This window comes from Tetrao urogallus (genome assembly GCF_951394365.1).
Source record: "Tetrao urogallus genome assembly, chromosome: 15".
Classification (NCBI taxonomy): Eukaryota; Metazoa; Chordata; class Aves; order Galliformes; family Phasianidae; genus Tetrao; species Tetrao urogallus.
Genome location: NC_136828.1, coordinates 7408432 through 7427461, shown reverse-complemented (window position 1 = coordinate 7427461; position 19030 = coordinate 7408432). Strand labels below are relative to the sequence as shown.

The following is a 19030-nucleotide window of genomic DNA, read 5'->3' as shown; positions in this document are numbered from 1 at the left end:
TTAAAATCTTGGCTGTTGATTTTGTTGGAATTTCTAATAGAGATGGAACTAATTGGAAGATAATTTATTTGAGGTGCAAATCCAGGTATTTTTAGATATAAGAACCATCATTCACCTGGTGCATGAACCATACAGGGTCTTCCCATGGCTGAAAAACATTTTGGAGTCCTTGGAAAGCTGAAATCCTAAAAGTGTAACTTAAATGTTATTGCTCTGTCAGCATGCAGTAGTATCTAGAGAAAAACAAGTGGGTAGAAATGTGTTCTTCTTGGCCCTCCTTTCATTTCATGCTTACTTTTCTACATATGTTCTCCATATTCTAAATATTTTTCTGCTGTATCATTTCAAGTACAGGCTTGTATTCTGTTAACTCACACACAGTATGCATAGAAGAGTAAGCTCTTAGAGGCTGTGTTATCTATTCAGCAGTTTTTTTCCTGGCTTCTCTTATCAACAGTGCTATAAAAAATTATTCCACCTTACCTACTGGAACTGGTAACTTTTAGTGATAGTGAGAGCTATCAACTTTATATGCGCTGCAGGTTAAACTGGAGGAAAAGGCAGTGCTTAGAGCCACGGGGCAGCAGGATAACACCACTGGAGCTACGTCAACTTTTTCAACAGGTGTTGTAGTGAGCATCAAGTAACAAAAGCCAACCCACCGTGTCTCTAGCAGGATTTTAAGATGAATTTAGAGAGTGTACAAAACAGGGCAGAAACTCAATAAAAATAAATCTGGGGAATCAACAGGAGGGCAGCACCGTGAAGATTTTAACAAGGTATCGCTTAGGCTGACGCACTAAGTGTAACTTCTGAAACCCAAATAGTTTTGGCTTTCCTATGATAATTCCGTTCTGTTCATCAAGGAATGCACGCACGCAGTGCAGGCTGAGCGCTGCTGCTTGGCTGTTGCACCGGGCTTCCCGGGAACGCTGTGCCGCCCTGCCCAGACACGCCGCAGTGGGACGGGCTGCTGGCTGCAGCTGGCTATGAGCAGCGCGGCCGTGAGACCTCCGGCAAGCTGTGCGCCTGAGTCAAGAGGCAATTTGTGACATGCTTGTTTTGTACGCGCGTTGCTTTTTACTTGAGTGTTCAGCAAACGAGACCCGGTGTTTGTTCGAACAACCTTTTCATTTCAGCAGGCGCTCTGGATGCAAAAGAACATTTTATAAGCGGGGTTCTGTCTCTAACTTCCAAGTCGAAGCCTTGACATGCTGCTGCAGCTCAGGGCAGCACGTGAGCAGCCGCCGCTTCCCGCAGCCGTTCGTACCGCCCGCACCGCCGCGGGGCCGCTCCGCCGTTTCGAGTCAGCTCGGCGCGCCGCTGCCCTGCAGGTTGAACTGATGCACTGAAATTCGGAGCGAGAGACAATCGAGTACCACCGCGGGGCGGCGAGTTACTTCACTAGCACGTATTTTACTGCAAACTGCGAGTGAAGCTATTTTGGTTCAGTTTCTGTTCCCGCTAGCAACAATTAGAATTAGTTCAGGGTTTTGAAACCAGTTTAACTGGTTCACGCTGGGAAGTGAAACACATGAAAGCGAGACGAGACTCTTTCCCCGGACGGCGCCGGGGCTCTCCGGCTCGGTGTCGACGCGGCCTCCCGAGGGGCAGCGCGGATCCCGGGGCCGCGGGGCGTTCGGAGCGGCGCGCCTTCGGCGCCGCGGGAGCCGGGGCGGGCGGCGCGATCCGCAGGTGCGCGGGCGGAAGACGAGGCGGGGGCGCCGGTTTCGCCGAGCGGGAGCCGAGGCCGTTCCTACTCCGACCGCCCACCGCCCCAGAGCGCGGAGGCGCCGGGCGGCCCCAGGCCGACTCCGGGCGGCCCCGCGTGCCACACCGCCTGCCTCCGCCCACGCCGAGGCGGGGCCGCGCGGCGCGGGCGGCGGCGCCGTCGGGGCCCGCATCCCCGTGACCGCGGAGCCAATCAGGGCGCTGCGCCGGCGCCGCCGGCCGCCGCCGCCCGGGCACGGAGAGGTGCGGAGGGGGAAGCGCAGCGCTGCCGCGGCGGTCCGCGGGTCGCCTCGACGCCACATGGGGATCGAAAGCCTCTGTAGCGCGGACGCCTCCGAGCCCTTTTGGGTGAGCGCGGGACGGAGCCGCGGGGCGCGGTGGCTCCGGTGGGGCGGTCGGCAAGTCCGTGCCGGGGAAAGCGAGGGGAGAGGTGCGGCCTGAGGGCGGGAAGCGAGGGGCGAGCTCCGTGTGCTGCGGCAACAATAACGGCGGCTGGCTGCCTCCGCGCTGGCGGCACGAAGCGGAACGGCGTGCTGCCCGTGAGGAGGCCGAAGACCCGCCGCCGCAGGGTAGCGGTCGTGTCACGTTTGCGTAGCGCCGCTTTGGCTCTTCCTTAACGATCGGCAGTGAGTTTGCGGCCCGCTGTGGGTGAACGGCCGTCCTACGGCACACCGAGCTGGGCTGAGGGATGTGGCGGCGATGCAGCGCGGTGCCGTTCGGTCCGGGGAGGCTCCCGAGTGCCGGAGCAGCGGGGGGCAGGATGGTGGTGGATTTGCTTTGTGGAGTGGAGCGGTCGTTGAGTGAGGTGATGCGGGGATAGGAGGAAAACACGTGGGTGTTCATTGGCTGTTAAAAGAACTTGCCGCTGTTCCTCGGATGTTTGCCGAATAGTTCTGAGCTAATGAGCTGCCTTCACCAGTTCAGAAAAGATGAGATAATCTCGGCAGATACCATTGTGCACTTATCTCAAGAACCGTTGAAATATTACTTAGCAAATACTATAAAACCATTAGCACTTGGAGGTGTTTGCCTTTTCTGGCTGATTGAAAGCAACCTGCTCTTACATTGCTGATGTTAATATCTTTTTCCAGTTGATTTTCAGGTTTCTCAAAACTGGCTGAACTGTGAGCACCCATCAGCTGTTCTGGTTTTTCTGTTTTCCCTGGAACCAGGCCTTTGTACATGAAGAGTTTTAGATGCTACGTTTCAAATTTCTGTCTATGGAAGAACTTAACTGAGAGTAACAGATTCGTGAATAACTGAGGCCTCAGTGCGTGGAACTGGGGAGCTGAAACATCAGGTAGCAGCAGGAACTGGGCTGCCGTGTTTGCAACAGCTCTTTTGCGTAGGCTTTCTGATGACACTGTCTCTTACATAAATAGGTTTTTTTTTTGTGCGTGTAATATGGTTATTTATGAAGCTTTTGTCATGTTGTAATTAGTAAATGTTTTGGGTTTTTTTTTTCACTAGCTGCTCTGGTTCCCAAAAATTTAGACAGTTTTGTGATTTGTTATCCTTCTCCAAGCCACGTGGTGATGGCCTTTAATTTATTGAGTAAAAGTTCCTCTGGGTGTGGTTGTTTGGTTTCTGGATTCTCCTAATCCTGCAGAAGAACAATTATGAATTGCCACTGATGCAAGATGTGTCTGGGAAAGTATTCTCCTTTACTGAACTTATCCTATGTATCTGCCTTGGTATGTTGTTCCCAGTGGTAGGAAGGGTAGAAATGCTGGCATTGTTGGCTTTGGCTACTCGGGGTACATTTTATGATATTTCCATAGTTGCTACAGTTGTTTGAAGCTGAAGCTGTAATGGATTTCCAGAAAATGCCCACGTGTAAGCTGCGTTTTACTGGCCTTCCAGATACTGCTTGTATGCGTGCTGCGGACTTTCCTGTCTTGTGCAGTGCGTGCTTCCTCTTCCCAGGACTGGTTTGCATTTACAATACGGGTGTATTTGCATTCTTGTGGTAAGCTGTGGTCACATCAGATGTTCTGGTTGGTGCTGGCAAACCCCGCTGCAGTGAGATGTGCTTTCTTTCAAGCCTGGTGTTGAATTTGGGACAACTCAGTTTTAAATTCTAGGGGAAGCTTTATTGGTTGGAAGGACCCAGTGCACCTTTAGAAACTGTGTGCTAATCTTCTTAAACCTTGCTGGCCAAGTTGTACACTGAAGGAATGTTATTGTTGAAAGTCCTTGTTTGAGAATTAACAGATTGATTTTATTTAATACCCGCTCTGAGAAGCCAGCAGCCCCATTTGCTATCTTCTTCACCCTTTTCTTCCTCTCCCTGTTCAACCTGTCTCTGGTGCCCAGCATGAGAACTTTCACTGCAGTCAGATCTGTATGTGGAACTTAACTGTTTCTTGTCATTCTTTGAATCACAGTTCCTTTTTGGAAGGGTGCTTTGTCATACTTGTTCTCCTTCTATCATCATAAAGTATCTCACTGAGTGTTTCATCCATAATATCAGGTTGCAGCTGTATAAGATGTTGATAATACTAAGAGCTTTTTTTAAAAAAAGAGAAGATGAAAACTTATGGGTCAGGGGAAACATTCTGCAGTACCTGCATTTCAATTTATTGTCTGTTTGAATTGAAAAAGTAGTCTGTGATCTGAAGTGCTGAGGTAGTTTTGCCTTGAATATCACAACAATGCGAATGCAGAGTCTGCTATGAAAAAGGAGTGCGAGATGTGAAAAAGCAGACTCAAGCAGTTTCATTCGGTCCCTTTCTAGCAGCTCTGCCAGCCTTATGTGCAATCTGTTATTCATTAGAAGATGTTTGTTAGTCAGGTAGAATCTGAAATGTTGGGGTTTTTGCTTATACCTGCAGATAACTTCCTGAGAGTTTTGAAGGAAAAAACAGCTTTTTAATGTAAGGGATGGTTTCACAATCTGAGTTCTGTGTCTCATGCTGTCATGTATTAGCTAAATGGTAAATCTCTTTATCTCTTGAATCCCAGAGCTTTTTGCAGTGCCTTTGGAGCATATACCGAAGCATAAAATAATTTAGGAAATAACTCTGGGCAGGTAAGATGATTATTTTGTAATGTATCAGTAAGATATTTTTGTAAGCAGCGGCAGCTCACAGTAACAGCAAGTGTGCCATAGGAGGGTGCTGGTGGGGCTATTGAAAGTGAGATGGCTGCGTTTTGAATGTAAAGCTGGGCAGATAGACAGAGATGGTAGGGAGCCCGGATGCAGGTGTGTGTGAGATTCATACTTAACAGGTTTCATTCGCTTTTAATTTGTGTGTTTGTTCTCTTCTTCCAGGCTTATCTGAGCGGGAGGTCTGCGATATCTAAGTGGTAAACAAAAGACAGAAGAATAAGGAAGCTCAGTACAAATAATAGATAACATAAAGCAGTATGATAGATGCATATCACACACACAAGTCTTAAATTATTCACAAAGACAATCAATGTGTGATTTGGAAAAATAGGGAGAAGAAAAAGTGATGTTCTTGCAGAGATATGTAGTCTTAAGTTTTAGAAGATGGGAGGTTGGTGCTTGACTGGAGGCTGAGGTTTTACCTAGTTTAGGTTAGTAATAAGACTTGGTTTTCAGATCCCTCTTCACATTGGCAATTTCTACATGGGTTTCCCTAGTGACTTTGGAAGGCACAGTTGTATCTTGTAGTAATGACTGTCTGGATGTTGCTGTAGTTGGATTGTTCTTCTTCAGAGTGTTTGTGGCAGAGCGAGGAAGGCAGCTGAGGGTGGTGCTGGTGTGTGCTTGGTACAAAGTTGTGAGTTTAAGTTTTCCTTTAAATATTGGTTTACAAGCAATCAATTTTATGGATGTGTTTCTGAAAACCTCGGTGTGAGGAATTTACATGAGTACTTGCATTTCCTAACCTGGAAAGGTCATGTGTGGGCAGGATTTGCGACAGAGGAGGAGCAGAAGGTTAAAGCCTTTACACAAGATGGTGCCTTTATTATAATTAGCAGCTAATTGTCAGGCTCTCACTGCTCGGTTGTGGTTTCATTCAGCGATGAAAGCCAGATGCAGTTTCTCAGCTCTCACGTTTAAGCCTGTAAAAATGAATCTTGCTGGTGGTTGCTTTCACAGAATTAATATGACCTCTGTTGATTCGGGGTTGGTTGGCTTAGGGCAGGTACAGCAAAATGAAGCCTGATGCTGTATTTTAGATAGAAATTTCCTTAACAGATTGTCATTTTATGGCTGTCATTTAGTGCGACTGTTTCAAGGTTGCTCAAAGCATTTAAACCCCAGGGTAAGTTATGCCATTCCCTGCAGTTACGGTGCAGTTTGCAGGGAAGCACTGTGCTATACTCAGACTGAGGGGAGGTTAACTGGGGCTGCACTGAAGTCATTCTGGGTCACATCTCTAAAAAGCTGTCTGCAGGGGACTGACCTTTCCCTTACTTCTAATAGAGTTAGAATTCCTTGCATTACTTTTTTTCTCACTGTTTACATCTGTGGGAGCTTCAGATGCAGCTTATTCAACAGCAACAAAAGGGGATAATAACAGGATTTTTTCCTGTTCCTATTAACTGATTTCATTTTGGAAATTTATGGATAGATAAATGCTGTCCTTTTGATTCTGAAACTGTCAATGGTAAACAATATTTTATTGTCATGTGGTCGAATGCTGTTTAATGGCACACAAGCAGCACTACATCTAGAGAAGTATTTTAAATTTCCAGCTGCTGCTGCTGAAATTTGTGATATGTTTGTCCAACCCACAGAAATAATGCCATGTTCCAGAGGCTTTTTTGGCTTGAAAATTCCACAAGTGCAGTTGCTCCCTTTTCTAGCAAGTTGTTGGCACCAGCTGCTTTTAGCCAAAAGAGAAACAAAGGGAAAACATGCTGTTTTTCTGCCATTGTATATGGAGTTTCAGCGGATGCAGTGCTATATATTACAAAGGATTTCAACTCATTGTTAACAATAGGAAATGCTATTTTTTGAGATTTGGAGAAAGAGCTGCAGGCACCAGGACTGGAAGGTAGAAGCTTTTTCTTGACCACATTGGTAAATCGGATCTGTGTGATGCGAGCCATTGCTGCTGAGAACTTATTCCTGCTAAAATCTTTTGTAATAGATAATGTTATGAGAAACTGAGGGAATGAGTGAATGAAGGTGGAGATCTGGAATTGATTTTAGAACCACGGGATCCACTAGTGCAAGCAGTACTTTGTACAGAATAATTTGGTTGTACATAGTATTTTTAAAGGACTTGTAAATAGAAGGAAGTTTGTGATGGTTTCTTGTAGTGTCATGTTAGTGTTGTTATTTTTTTTTTGTTGCTGTTAAGACCATTCCTGTGAATTTTGCTGGGCATACAGGAGAGCTGCAGCTGCAATGTCACTGACACTTGTGGGTCTATCTGCTGCTTTTTGTGGGAGTTCTGGAGTAAATTTTTTTTGTATCAATAATCGTTGCTTGTTTTTTTACCAATCTGTCACCTTGTTCACCTCCTGTGAGTTAATCTGAGCAGTTAGCACAGGACAGTGAATGTTATGCTGGTGAAGGTCACGTGTACTTATTTGTGCTTGTAGGCTCTAGTCTAAATATGCTGACTTAAAGAAGTGTTGAGGTTTGGTCCGCACTTCGTTATCTGACAGTGGAATGTAAATGACAGAATAAAGATAATGCATTTAGAGTACATTTAGAGAACATTCTTTCAGTGCTTTGTAACTTCCAAGGCTGAAATTAGTGGAAGTTACTTGACAAACTGAATAACTTCAAAGAGCTTTTTAGTTTGTGACTAGAGAACAGACCTTGTAATTTATTGCAAAATCTGGATCACTTCAGTTGTTGGTTTTCCTTATTTTTTTTAGCATAGCCAAGTGTTGCCACGTTTGCTGTTTGTTTTGATGAAGAATGGTCATATCAGATACCTTCAGAACAAGTTCAGGGTTCCTTCTAAAGCTGCTTGAAAGGCAGATATCCTTTTTTTTCCACCATTGGTCTGCTCCTGGTGGCTCTTCTGATGCTTCTGCATGCTTAGTCAGGTCAAGAAACCCTTCAATGTGGGAAGAGGCAGGCAGGGAATCTGCTGTTTGATATTAAGATTCCAGTGTAGTTTTGTAATCTTGTTTTTTACATATGTGCATAGAAAAGTTTATTTTTCAGTTGCTGCTGGTTGGTACAGGTGATATTAAGTGTGGCTGGCAGCCTGCACCTGTGCACAGCAGGCATGAAACTGAGCAATTTTGGTCTCTGTATTTCTGCTAATGAGAATTTTAAAATGTGCTGGGGGTCAAACAGGATTATTGATGTGAGAACAGGTGGGTGGCTGCTCAGTTAGCAGCCTTTCCTGGCTGCCAGGAGGGAGACTGCCAGGCACAAGGTCCTGGCAAGCGTCAAACTTTCACTCTTGAGTCTGGGCATGCTGGGGGCACAGCTCTCCTCCTCCCCCAGCAGCAGAATAACTGATCCTTTGTGTTACAGCTTGATCCTACAGTCCTACCGGCAATGTTTCTAACTGGCCTGATCCTGACATTTTAGATGGGAATTAATATAACATGTACTTTATTTTCCTTGGGATTATGCAACATTAGATAAGCGTTTTACCTCTGAATAGATCCATGTGATTGCAGGAAACGTGAGATAGAGGATTTCACTTGAAATATAATATGAAACCATTCTGTGCTATAGGAGAAAATGCATTTTTTGGCACAAAAAAAAAAAAGGCCATGGCCTGGTATTTTTTTTCAGCCACGGTGCTCATGATGGAAATGACAACTTTCTAAAATGAAAACTGAGAAATAGGTCAGAGGATTTAAAAAATACCCATTTGCTCCTCTGGTAAACTTTAAATTTGCTAAGGGACTTTAAACAGAAAAGAACCAATGAAACTACAACACCTGGGATGTGGGTTTCATGGAGCAGACTGAAAGTGAGCCCATAGCTGATGTTCTCTCACAGCATCCACCAAGAAACTAGCAGGAACAGCTCTGTGACTTCTGTGAGAGCCCGAGGTCATGGTTCAATGGAAAGTAGCTTCCAAATTATACAACATAGTAACTGTAGAACTAAACAGCTTTTTTTCTTCTTCCTACTGCATTATAGGAGGCTGCTGGTTTGTGTAGAGTTTTCAGTGCATGCTTGGATCCCTGTCATTTGCTCTCTTCAAAACAGAAGTGTTAAATCATTGATCAGAGTGAAAAATAGTAAGAAATGAAAATGGACAACTTATTGCTTGAATAGGACCTGCTAAAATCGCTTCTAATAGTTCAGTCACAGAAAAACATCAATTTTAGCTAATTCAGTTCTCTTAAGTGCTACAAAGGTCTGCATCATTGTATTTTACTACCTAGATTTTTCACAGAATTTTGTCTTGTGCTGAAAGGAAAACAGCTTGTAAACTTGGCTTCTGTAAAACAAAAGAGAATCAGCAGTGTGAAGTAGCAGGACCAGTTGAGGCTTGTGTACCCGTAACTGATTGCTGTAATTTGTGTACCTCATGTACATGTGGGCCTCATGATGGGAGGCAGTGTGCCTTCCAGCTTGGATTGAATGTCCCAGCTCTGTGGTATCCTCCATGCAGAATTTACAATATGCTTTTCTTTTGACAGGAAAGGCGGGAGAAGCCTGTGGGTATATATATATAAGGGCAGGGAGATCACTCACTCATTGCCATCATGGGCAAAACATTCTCAGTGTAAAGGATATTAATATAATGTACCACCAATTGCTAATAGGCTGAAGTGAATTAAAACTGCCTCCCTGTCCATCCCATCCCACCTCCTCCCTGAGCGGTACAGGGGAATGGAGGTCAGTCTGTAACACTTTCTGTGCTGCTTCTCCATGGTCGCTCAGGCCCTGCTCTGCGTGGGTCCTTCTCCCCTTCCAATAGAAGCTGTCCTTCCCGAGCTGATCCCATGTGGGCTTCTAGAACTGCCCCAACATGGGTCTGTACCATGGGGAGCCCATCTTTCAGAAGCTGCTCCAACAGTTTCCCATGGGCGGCAGTTCCTCCAGACGTCCTGCTCCATCTTGGGCTCCTCCATCACTGCACGTGGAGACCTGCTCAGTGCAGCGCCCGCGGGCTGTGTGGGGACAGCCTGCTCCACTGTAGGCCTCTCCTATGCTGCAGGGAGCTTCTGCTTCAGGCCTGGAGTATCTCTTGTCCTCCTGCTCTGACCCTGGGGGCTGCAGGGATGCTTCTCTCACTGCTCTCACCCAGCTGCTGGTCCACAATAGATTTCCCTTTCTTAAATCTGCTCTTTCAGAGGCACAACCAGCCTGTCTTGTGGCTGGGCTGTGGACAGTGGTGTGTCTCCAGACAAGAGTTGATTGCAGCTGGCTCTTATCTGCCTTGCTGCAGCTTGTGGGCTTTTCTCACAGAGGCCGCACCTTCAGCTTCCCAGCTGCCAGAACCTTGCTATGTAAACCCAAACAAATGGACTCTCAAATACAAATCGAGAAATCCTTCAGAGCATCTCAGTTCAGCCTTGGAAGTCTGTTTCAGGAATGGTCTCCTGACGGTCTCCATTCTGGAGGTGGGCAGTGCAGTCTGCCTTCGGAGAAGCCCTCAGCTTGTCTTGGTGAATCTGTATGGTATTTGATGTGCGTAGTAGGTCCTCAGGAGAAAGTGTTTGACGTATAGGTCTTTTCCTGTTTGTGCGACTACATTGTAAGAGAGTTGCTTCTAGAGAACCAGCAGAGGAAGATAGTTCTGTGCGTCTCTTCCTGAATGATTTCCTCACCTTTTGTTAGCTGAAATGTGTGTTGAATTGAAGGAGTTCTGTACCTCACCTGTGTATAGACAGCTCAAGTATGCTATAGCATACAAAAGAGTATAGTGTATTTAAGCTAAGCAAGCTCCCATTGGATATCCACAGCCTCTGGATAAAATCTTGAAAGAGTGTAAAGAATTTACATTGAAGTTGCCGTAGCTGTTAAGTTCTAGCAGTATTCTTAGCCCAGTCTGCTTAGTCATCCCAACTTTGTGTTAATCCTGAGATACCATTGCATCTCACCCTCTTGTCTGTCAGACAGAAATGCTTCAATTGCAAACATAAATGTCCAATGAACTGAAGACTGACTGGAGGATATTTAAAAATATAAATATCCAACATGCGTGGTAGTTATGTGTACACGTCTTTCTTTCGCTTAGCCAAATGGCAGAGATGTGTTGCACTCACTGCTCTGTCCTTTCTGGTAGATGTCTGGTAGATGTCTCATTACAGCAGGAATTAGAAAGCACAAGAAAAAGAAGTAGTTGCTTTTTAAAAGAGCACGTAGATCTTAAAAATAACAACAACAATATTAATAAAATAAAGAATATGTCAAGTGTCTTTTTTTTGTTGTTGTAAAGCTGATCAGTGTTCTTGTATAATCTTATTAAGTGTGTTAATTTGTGAGTTGTAAACTGTCCTTGCAGAGTCACGAGACGTTTTTTTCTTGCCTATTAAGCTGAGCAGACAGGATTTAGGAAGCTGAAAAACGGTTTGTGCCGTGGCTAAAAGTAAGGATGACTCAGCTGAAATTTCTAATGATGGTTTGCAGCTGGGGGACTTAATAAGCCTGTGACTCAGCCACAGCCTTTACAGCTGCAGCCCTTGTATGAATGGCTTACGTGACCACAAACTAAAACATAGTTGGGTGTTTTTATGTTGTACCAGTGTTAATTTCTGAGAACTGCCTGTATTTAGGTTGGACGTGGTTCGTTCGTTTTTTTGTTTGTTTGTTTGTTTGTTTGTTTTAAACTGAAAGGAGCGATAAGAAATGAAAAGATTGCAGGGAAAAAATAGCAGCTGTGTATGTTGTGTGTTGTATCCAGCCAAGGAAGGAGTCCTAGATTCTGACAGAAATAGGAGGAAGATAGAGAAGGAAAATATTTTTGTTTCAATGTTTTTGGAATATGTTTATGAAGGGGGGAAAAAAGGGTAGAAAATATCACTACATAGAAAATGGTTGCAGTTAAGGGAAAACCTACTTGAAAATTTTACATTTTATATCTTCTTTTTCTCTTTAGTTCTGTTTTCCTCTATTTTTAATTGTTTAACCAGCTAGGGACAGATAAAGGTGGGTGATTCTGAGCAGTGGGATGTTCTCAGCTTTGACGTTGGAGCAGAGTGGGCAGGCACCACAGCTCCTTTTGGCTCTGTTTCTTATCTGTAAACTGTAGACGGTAGCATTTGTTTTTGTGACGTGCTCAGGCTTTTACAGATGAGATTACTGCTGTTAGGTCCCAGCAGTGGTGCTTGGTGCAGTTGCAAGGCATGCAGTGGTCGGAAAAAATGCTGAGGAGGAGACTTTTGTTAAGGAGCCTTTGGACACTCGCCTACTTGTCCAGGATGTGTTGCTTTCAAACAGGGGCCTGTAAGGTGTGCTTTGCCTGCTGAATACTGCACTGCTGGAAGATGCCAATAATAAACACACTGTCAAAGGTGAATTTGCTGCCTTCATAAATAGCCCTTGTGTCAATAATGGAACAGTGGTCACATTCTCATTAATTTAGTTTTGCTTTGATCATATGGAGGTTTTTCTTGTTTTCAAGAATCACGTTGAGAGAAGTAGGGAAGTGGTGAATTATACTGATGTACATCTTGTTGTTGCTGGATGGTAAATATGCTCCAAGGTGAGCCTGCTGCTTCTCTCTACATGCTGTTCTTATGAATCACCAGAAACTCGCAAGTGGATTTGCTGCATACAACTTTGAATTTGTGAGGCTGTTCTGCAAATAGTGATGTTATCTCATTCTATTTATTCCTACTTTGTGCCAGATAATACTTCCACAACTACATTTGGTCATTTGTGCATAATGGTTACAGTGGGAGACGGCTAGCATTGTCACCTTATTTTTCTGCAATCATAATGTGGAAATCCTGGTAAATGCTGTTAAAGATCCTAGTTACTACATTTGAGTGTTGTCTGTTATAGTAGCTTTGTATAGCCAACAAAAATGAAACTGGTGTTATCTTGTAAAGATTTTAAATTTCTGAGCTGTGAGAGGTTCAATAAAATTGGATGTGTCTCAGTACAGAGCTAGTCTATTACAGGTATAAATAAGCATGCAATAAGTTACAGAATAAGACAGCTGTATACATTTTTTTTCTCATGCTTTTTTTTTAATAAAGGAGTTCTGTGATTGCTTTTTCTTAACTGTTTCCTTTTTTTTTTTTTTTTTCCTCCTCAGGATTGGAATCTGACATGGCACACAGAAAATCCAGACTTCACCCAGTGCTTTCAGAACACAGTCTTGATCTGGGTCCCTTGTATTTACTTGTGGGTCTGCTTCCCAGTGTACTTTCTATATCTTCGTTGTCATGACAGGGGTTACATCCAAATGTCAATTCTCAACAAAGCCAAAACGGTATGTGACTTCTTAAAATCATTACTTATCAGGCTGGGTGGGTTGAATCGAATGACCTCCAGAGATCCCTTCCAATCTTAACCATTCTGTGATTCTGTTTCTCTTGATTCAGTTTTGATTATTTATTTTTAGATGTAGCACAACCGGTTTTGTTGGACGTCAGTCTCTGCCTGTGTGTGCAATTCAACTGTAATTTACTTCTACTTAGGCTTGATTTCCAAGTGTTGTGTTTTTCTATTGCTTTCTGAAACTGATGTATTAAAAAAGCTGTTTAAATAGTTTGTAAGGCCAGTTAAAGCAAACTATTTTGAGGCAACTCAAATATATGGTACTGAAAGTTAATGAACTCCTTTCTTGTTAGAGGGATTCAGTAGGTAAAACCAAATTATTCTTTCATGCGTGTTGTTGCTTAGAAGGATTGTCCAAAAGAGGTGATCTCATAGTGGCTCCTCTTCCATTAGCCCATTGCGTGCAGCGTTCGTGCTACCTGATCTGTGTGACCTCGTGTGTAAAACACACTTCTATATTGCAGGCTTTGGGCTTAATACTGTGGATAGTCTGCTGGGCAGACCTTTTCTACTCTTTCTGGGAAAGAAGTCAAAATATTTTTCGAGCTCCGTTTTTTCTCATTAGCCCTACTGTTCTGGGTATAACTATGGTAAGTTCTTCTGTTACATCCTTTGGTGGCACAGAGGCTTAATCACTAATGTGCATCTTACTCTTCTGCAGTGTTTTAACTCTTTAAGTTACAGTTTTATATGTATATATACATATATCTATATATGTATATATATATATATGTTTTATATATATATATAATATATTAAGCAATTAAGCTGTCAATTAAGTCTGTATATATATATATAATATATTTAATATTTAATAATAATATATATATATATATATACAGACTTAATTGACAGCTTAATTGTGAAGTGTTGAACCTGAAGTGTGTGCTTTCTTCTGGGGTGGGGGGAAACAACAAAACAAAACCAAAAACTATCCTAGCTTTGTTTGGTGTGTTACCTGTTGACATGCAAGCCAGTGCTAGTTATCCTGCTTTATTTTAGTAGGCTTGAGCTACTCTTCATTTAATAACTTGATTCAGGTGTAGGGTGAAAGAATCAAATTATGAGGAAATCTAGATAACACAATTTTCAATGCACTTCAAAAAAGATTGTTGAAGATGTTACAAACTTTCTTTGTGTGGCATTTAGTGCCTCTTAGGTTTGATGGTGTGGTCCGAAGTCTTAAAATGCCACGCAAGGCATGCAGGTGTCATCTTCAACCTCTTTCTATCCTTGCTAAGTATTGTCTTCTTTCACTGCAGTATCTCTACAATGTCAGTTTCAAGGGAAATGCCCTGCTATTTGTTTATTAGCGGTTGTCTGACGTTTATCACAGGCATAGAATGGTAGTGATTACACCTGCTATTTTTGGGGAGAGAACAATAAAAACCTGGAAGAGATTGGACATGAAATGTTAAATGAATACATTCTAGCATTCTACTTTGCATATGTGTGTAATGTGTTGTTTTAAAACCTCTCTTACAAATACATGTATCTTGTTTGTCGACAGTTGCTTGCCACGTTTTTGATACAACATGAAAGAATGAAAGGAGTACAGTCTTCAGGCGTGATGATGATTTTCTGGCTCATCTCATTGCTATGTGCCACAGTAATTTTTAGATCCAAAATTATGCTTGCCTTAAATACAGTAAGTGATTGCTAGCCTCGTTCAGTTGAAAATAATCTTGAAAACTGCAGTAGTAGAGTAGTTGCTTGCTAGTTATGCCAGTCAAGTAGTTAATGATCCATTCAGTGTGCTTTCATTCCTCGGGTTATGAAAATAAAACAAGCAAGACTTAATGGCCTTGCTTTTCTGGTTTTGAAATGTTAGAGAAATTCACTGATCTTACTACAGTGACAGTTGTTAAGAACATTCTGCTAGCTGCTCCAGAGAGGGGTCCTCTATGCTTGAATGCAGTAAGTGTGTGTAACGTTTGATTTGAAAGTGCTGAGAGTTTACATCTTCCTGTTGATTATACAGCAGATTTCCTGAAACACTTAGTTTGGTTGTAATGTGCTCTCATGGCTGTGGAGACAAAATAAGATTGTTCAAGTGAAACACTTTTCTGTCAGTCTGCTTCTCAGCTAAACCACTTCAAATGGCAGATGAATTGTGGAGCTGCCTGCAAACAGCATTATCACTTTTCTTTCTTGAAACCCTTAAGCCATATTTTGTGAATTTTGAGAACTTTCAGCTAATTTTTTCTAGTTTTTTGTGAATGGGTTTTGTCTTTATCTATGTGTCCCTCCCTCCTTATTCTTTGTTTTCTTGGTTGTGTACTCTAGGTATCAGTCCCATCACAAACTGTGATGTAAATAGTGCTGCTCTGATTATTATTGTTGTTATTAATCATTATTTGATTTATGCTCACCATTTTTCTTTGGAAACTCTGCTCTATCCAATGCATAAGTGCCTTGCTCTTCTGCAAATACTTTGGTGTCAAATTGGGGCATGTTGTGTTGATACAACACAAGTGTTAAGGAGCACTTCTCTACAGAAGTTTGTGCTGGTGTATTTATGGCACTGACTGAGTGAAAACAGAAAGCTTGTGAGGTTTCTGTATATGATAACCTTCGTCTTCTCCTCTGTTTTTACCTTCCCTTTACCAAAACAGATGTTGACTTTAATTTGCAGGGGTGGGTTCTAGTATAACATTTATGTGGTTAGCAGAGTTTACTGTAATGATGTAATTTATGTTGAAATGTTGTTTTAAGGAAATCCCTCAGCCTTTTAATTACAGAATTACCTTCCTTTGTAGGACATTGAAGTGGATGCGTTTCGTTACGTCACTTTCTGCACCTACTTCATCCTGTTACTTGTACAGCTCATACTGTCTTGTTTCCCAGAAAAACCACCTTTGTTTTCCGAGGCAGTAAATGATCCTGTAAGTGTTAAGTCTATGCTGACTATTCTAAGAGAAATTGTAAGTGATGCTGTATGTTGCCACTGGTGGGCAATGCAGTCTGCGTAACTATGCCTGGAGAAAAGGGTGTGCTATTGAGTCTTTGGATCTGCTTCATCTTTGAGTTCTTTTCATCTCAACTAGGGGTAAAAAGTAATTGACTAGATTTATTATCAAAATATTCAAGCCTTCTTTGCTTTGATCATGATTACAGTAATTACAGGGTGCTTTGAAAACAGTTATTTGTTTTTGTTTTCTGATTTGTTTTTGTTTTCTGAGTACTTCTGAGAGTATCTCTGTGGAAGTAGCTCAGGCTGAGTATCTCCTCATTTCCTTTGATTTCTTAACTTGTCTGAGTTACAACAAAATTTTGAGTTGCTATAAATTTAGATTTTTACAAAGTTCTATAAAATATTTACTGACTTGTAGGGTGTTGGATTTGCTTGGAGTCATTTTGCTGCAAGTACATAAGAATTCAATATTTCTATAGTACTTATCTACTTTCAAGAATAATTAACTGTCTTGTAGTATCACTTTTCCCTACAAGGTTGAAAAACAAATTGTCACGTGAGGAGGAGAGGAAATGCAGAAGTCTGTTTTGCATTGCAATCAGGCAGTACACTTTAATATAGAGCTTAATGGAGAAACCAAGTTGTACAAACTTAAGTTGAAAAGTGCAAATCTTGGGGAAAAACTTGGCTCTCCTGTTTTAATTGTAGCTTTGTAATGATGTCTGGTGAGTTTATAGATGGATACACTATAGTTGCTCCAATTATTGCTGATTAAAACTGTAGTGGATTGTGTGCCAAAGGAATGGCTGTTTTTAGCATCGTGTAGGCAGTGTTCAGGGTAGTGAAGAAGGGTCTCCACTGGAATTTGTGTAGTAAATCACTTTGTGCTTTTTGAGATTCTTCTGGATTCTCTATTATTTTAATCCAACCAGATTAAGAGAGGATATTAACCAGAAGAGTTTAAAGGCAGCCATTGATCTGGATGCAGGACATGAGCTGGCTGTGTGCACCTGTAGGTCTGGATATGTTGTTTCCCATATGTGTTGGTGAATGAGATGCAGGGCTTTTGGGGGTTTGTTTTGGGATGTTTGATTACTCTTTGTTTTGCTTTTCAGTTATTACTTGTGTGTTTGTTTTGATGGAATCTTAGCCCTTATGTACCAGAACAGTGCAGTTGAGCTCTTCTTTAGTGACACTAATTGTAACCAAATAACACATTCATGCTTTCATGATAACATTCCCTGCATTAATATAGATAAACTTACGCTGTTTTATAACATTCCATCAACTATTTATGGCTTATCGATAGGGTGCACTCCTATTTTTGTGAAATCCACAAAGCTAGACTTCCCTGTTTGGTTTTTTTTTTCTTTTTTTTTTTTTTTTTTAATTAAACAAGTTCTAAACAGCATAAATGACAAATTTAATACTTTTGGAAGGAAAGCAGTAATTCAGAAGTATCTTTTCTGGTTGATTTGTTTCTGATGTCTCTGTATCAGTTACGTTTATATGTGGATTGGTTTCTTTTTCTCTCCTTTAGAAACCATGTCCAGAGTTCAGTGCATCTTTCCTGTCAAGAATCACCTTCTGGTGGATCACTGGGTAAGTCCAACATAGTACACAAAGCATCAGTTAGAATTATATGATATCTTAGAATTCTGCTTTCTCAGTTAATTTGACAATAGTCATGTAATGCTTATTTTGGCTATTTTGTCTGGCTGTTTTGTAAACAGATTAAATTGATATGTTTTTCAAACTTTTTTTTTCTTCCAAATCATGCTGTAGAATGCCTTGTTACTTTTTGCATCTTTTGCCAGGTTCAGTTCCATCTGTGCCTTTGCTTTCCTGATCTCAGTTTTACATGTCTGAGCTGCATCCCAGGCCACATTGCCTGTGCATTTCCTTCTTTTCCCTCAGTTTGACCATTAGGCTGTGATCACTACAGCCCAGGCTGTCTCCAGTCTTAACCTCTTTCATGATCTTCACTGGTGAGCACCAAGGCCAGTCATCCTTCTCCTCTGGCTGATCTTATCCTTAACAATCTCCTGGATTGTTTATAGCCCACTGTGTTGTATTCCCAGAGCCATCCAGGTGGTTTAAATTCTCCCATCAGGAAGAAAACCTGCAAGTGTAATTCTTCTTGTAGCTAAAACAGGAAGGCATCATCAACAGGCTTCTCCTTGATTAGGAGTTCTCTAGTAGACCCTTACCACCAGATGTCCTGTATTGATCTGATCCCTAATTTTTACTCATGAGCTCTCAACCTGATCATGGCTGTTTTTCAGTGGCAGCTCTTTGCAATCTCTCTACTTAATAACATAGAGGACAACTCTCCCATCCCTCTTTCTCTGCCCATTTCTTCTAAAAAGCTTTCCTGTTGTGTGATTTGTTCCATGGTGTTTTCATGATAGCAATTAAGTCCTAGTTCTCAAATTGCATTGTGGTTTCCAACTCCTCCTACTTATTTCCCCTTCTGTATGCATTGGTGTAGAGGCGCTTCAGCTGGGCTATCAGCTGTGTTACCTTCCTAGAGGTGGCATCCTTAATTCCTTTGGAACAGTTCGGAGGTTTTCCCCTAATATTTCCTAAAGTGTCAGTGTTCTCTGGCTCTTTTCAGTCACTCAGAACTACATCCTTCTCCCCAATCACACCTAGTTTAAAGCTCTGCTGATGAGTCCAGCCAGCTTGCTGCCCAGAGTATTCTTGACTCGCCTGGTCAACTGTGTCCCATCCAATGTCCCCATCTTCAGTTTCTTGAAGGTGTGACAGAGAACTCAAACCACTGAGCATGGCACCTTCCACACAGCCAGTCATTTACTTCATTTGTTCTCCTCCTTCTACCTGGGTCTCGGTCTCCAACTGAGGGGATAGAGAAGAGTATTGCCCATGCTCCAGATTCCTTCAGCATCTTTCCAAGGGACATAAAGTCTCTTCTGATGTTTCGTAGTCTCCTCATTACAGCCTCATGTGACCTGACTTGAAACAGCAGGAATGGTATTAGTTTTCTGGCTTTATTAGACGTG

At 42.3% G+C, this 19030-nt stretch overlaps 1 protein-coding gene across 2 annotated transcripts in view; it reads left to right on the top strand.

The window, feature by feature from the left end:
* Nucleotides 1–2031: 2031 nt before the first annotated feature.
* The window catches only part of LOC306952074 (multidrug resistance-associated protein 1), a gene marked incomplete at both ends in the record, with an annotated part of 46332 nt that continues 29333 nt past the window's right edge, over nucleotides 2032–19030 (top strand). For both annotated transcript variants that reach the window (XM_079542714.1, XM_079542713.1), the window contains 6 exons: nucleotides 2032–2079; nucleotides 12849–13025; nucleotides 13558–13683; nucleotides 14604–14741; nucleotides 15853–15978; nucleotides 17548–17609. In XM_079542714.1, the coding sequence (XP_079398840.1) occupies nucleotides 2032–2079; nucleotides 12849–13025; nucleotides 13558–13683; nucleotides 14604–14741; nucleotides 15853–15978; nucleotides 17548–17609 (677 nt within the window). The remainder of the gene's footprint in view (nucleotides 2080–12848; nucleotides 13026–13557; nucleotides 13684–14603; nucleotides 14742–15852; nucleotides 15979–17547; nucleotides 17610–19030) is intronic.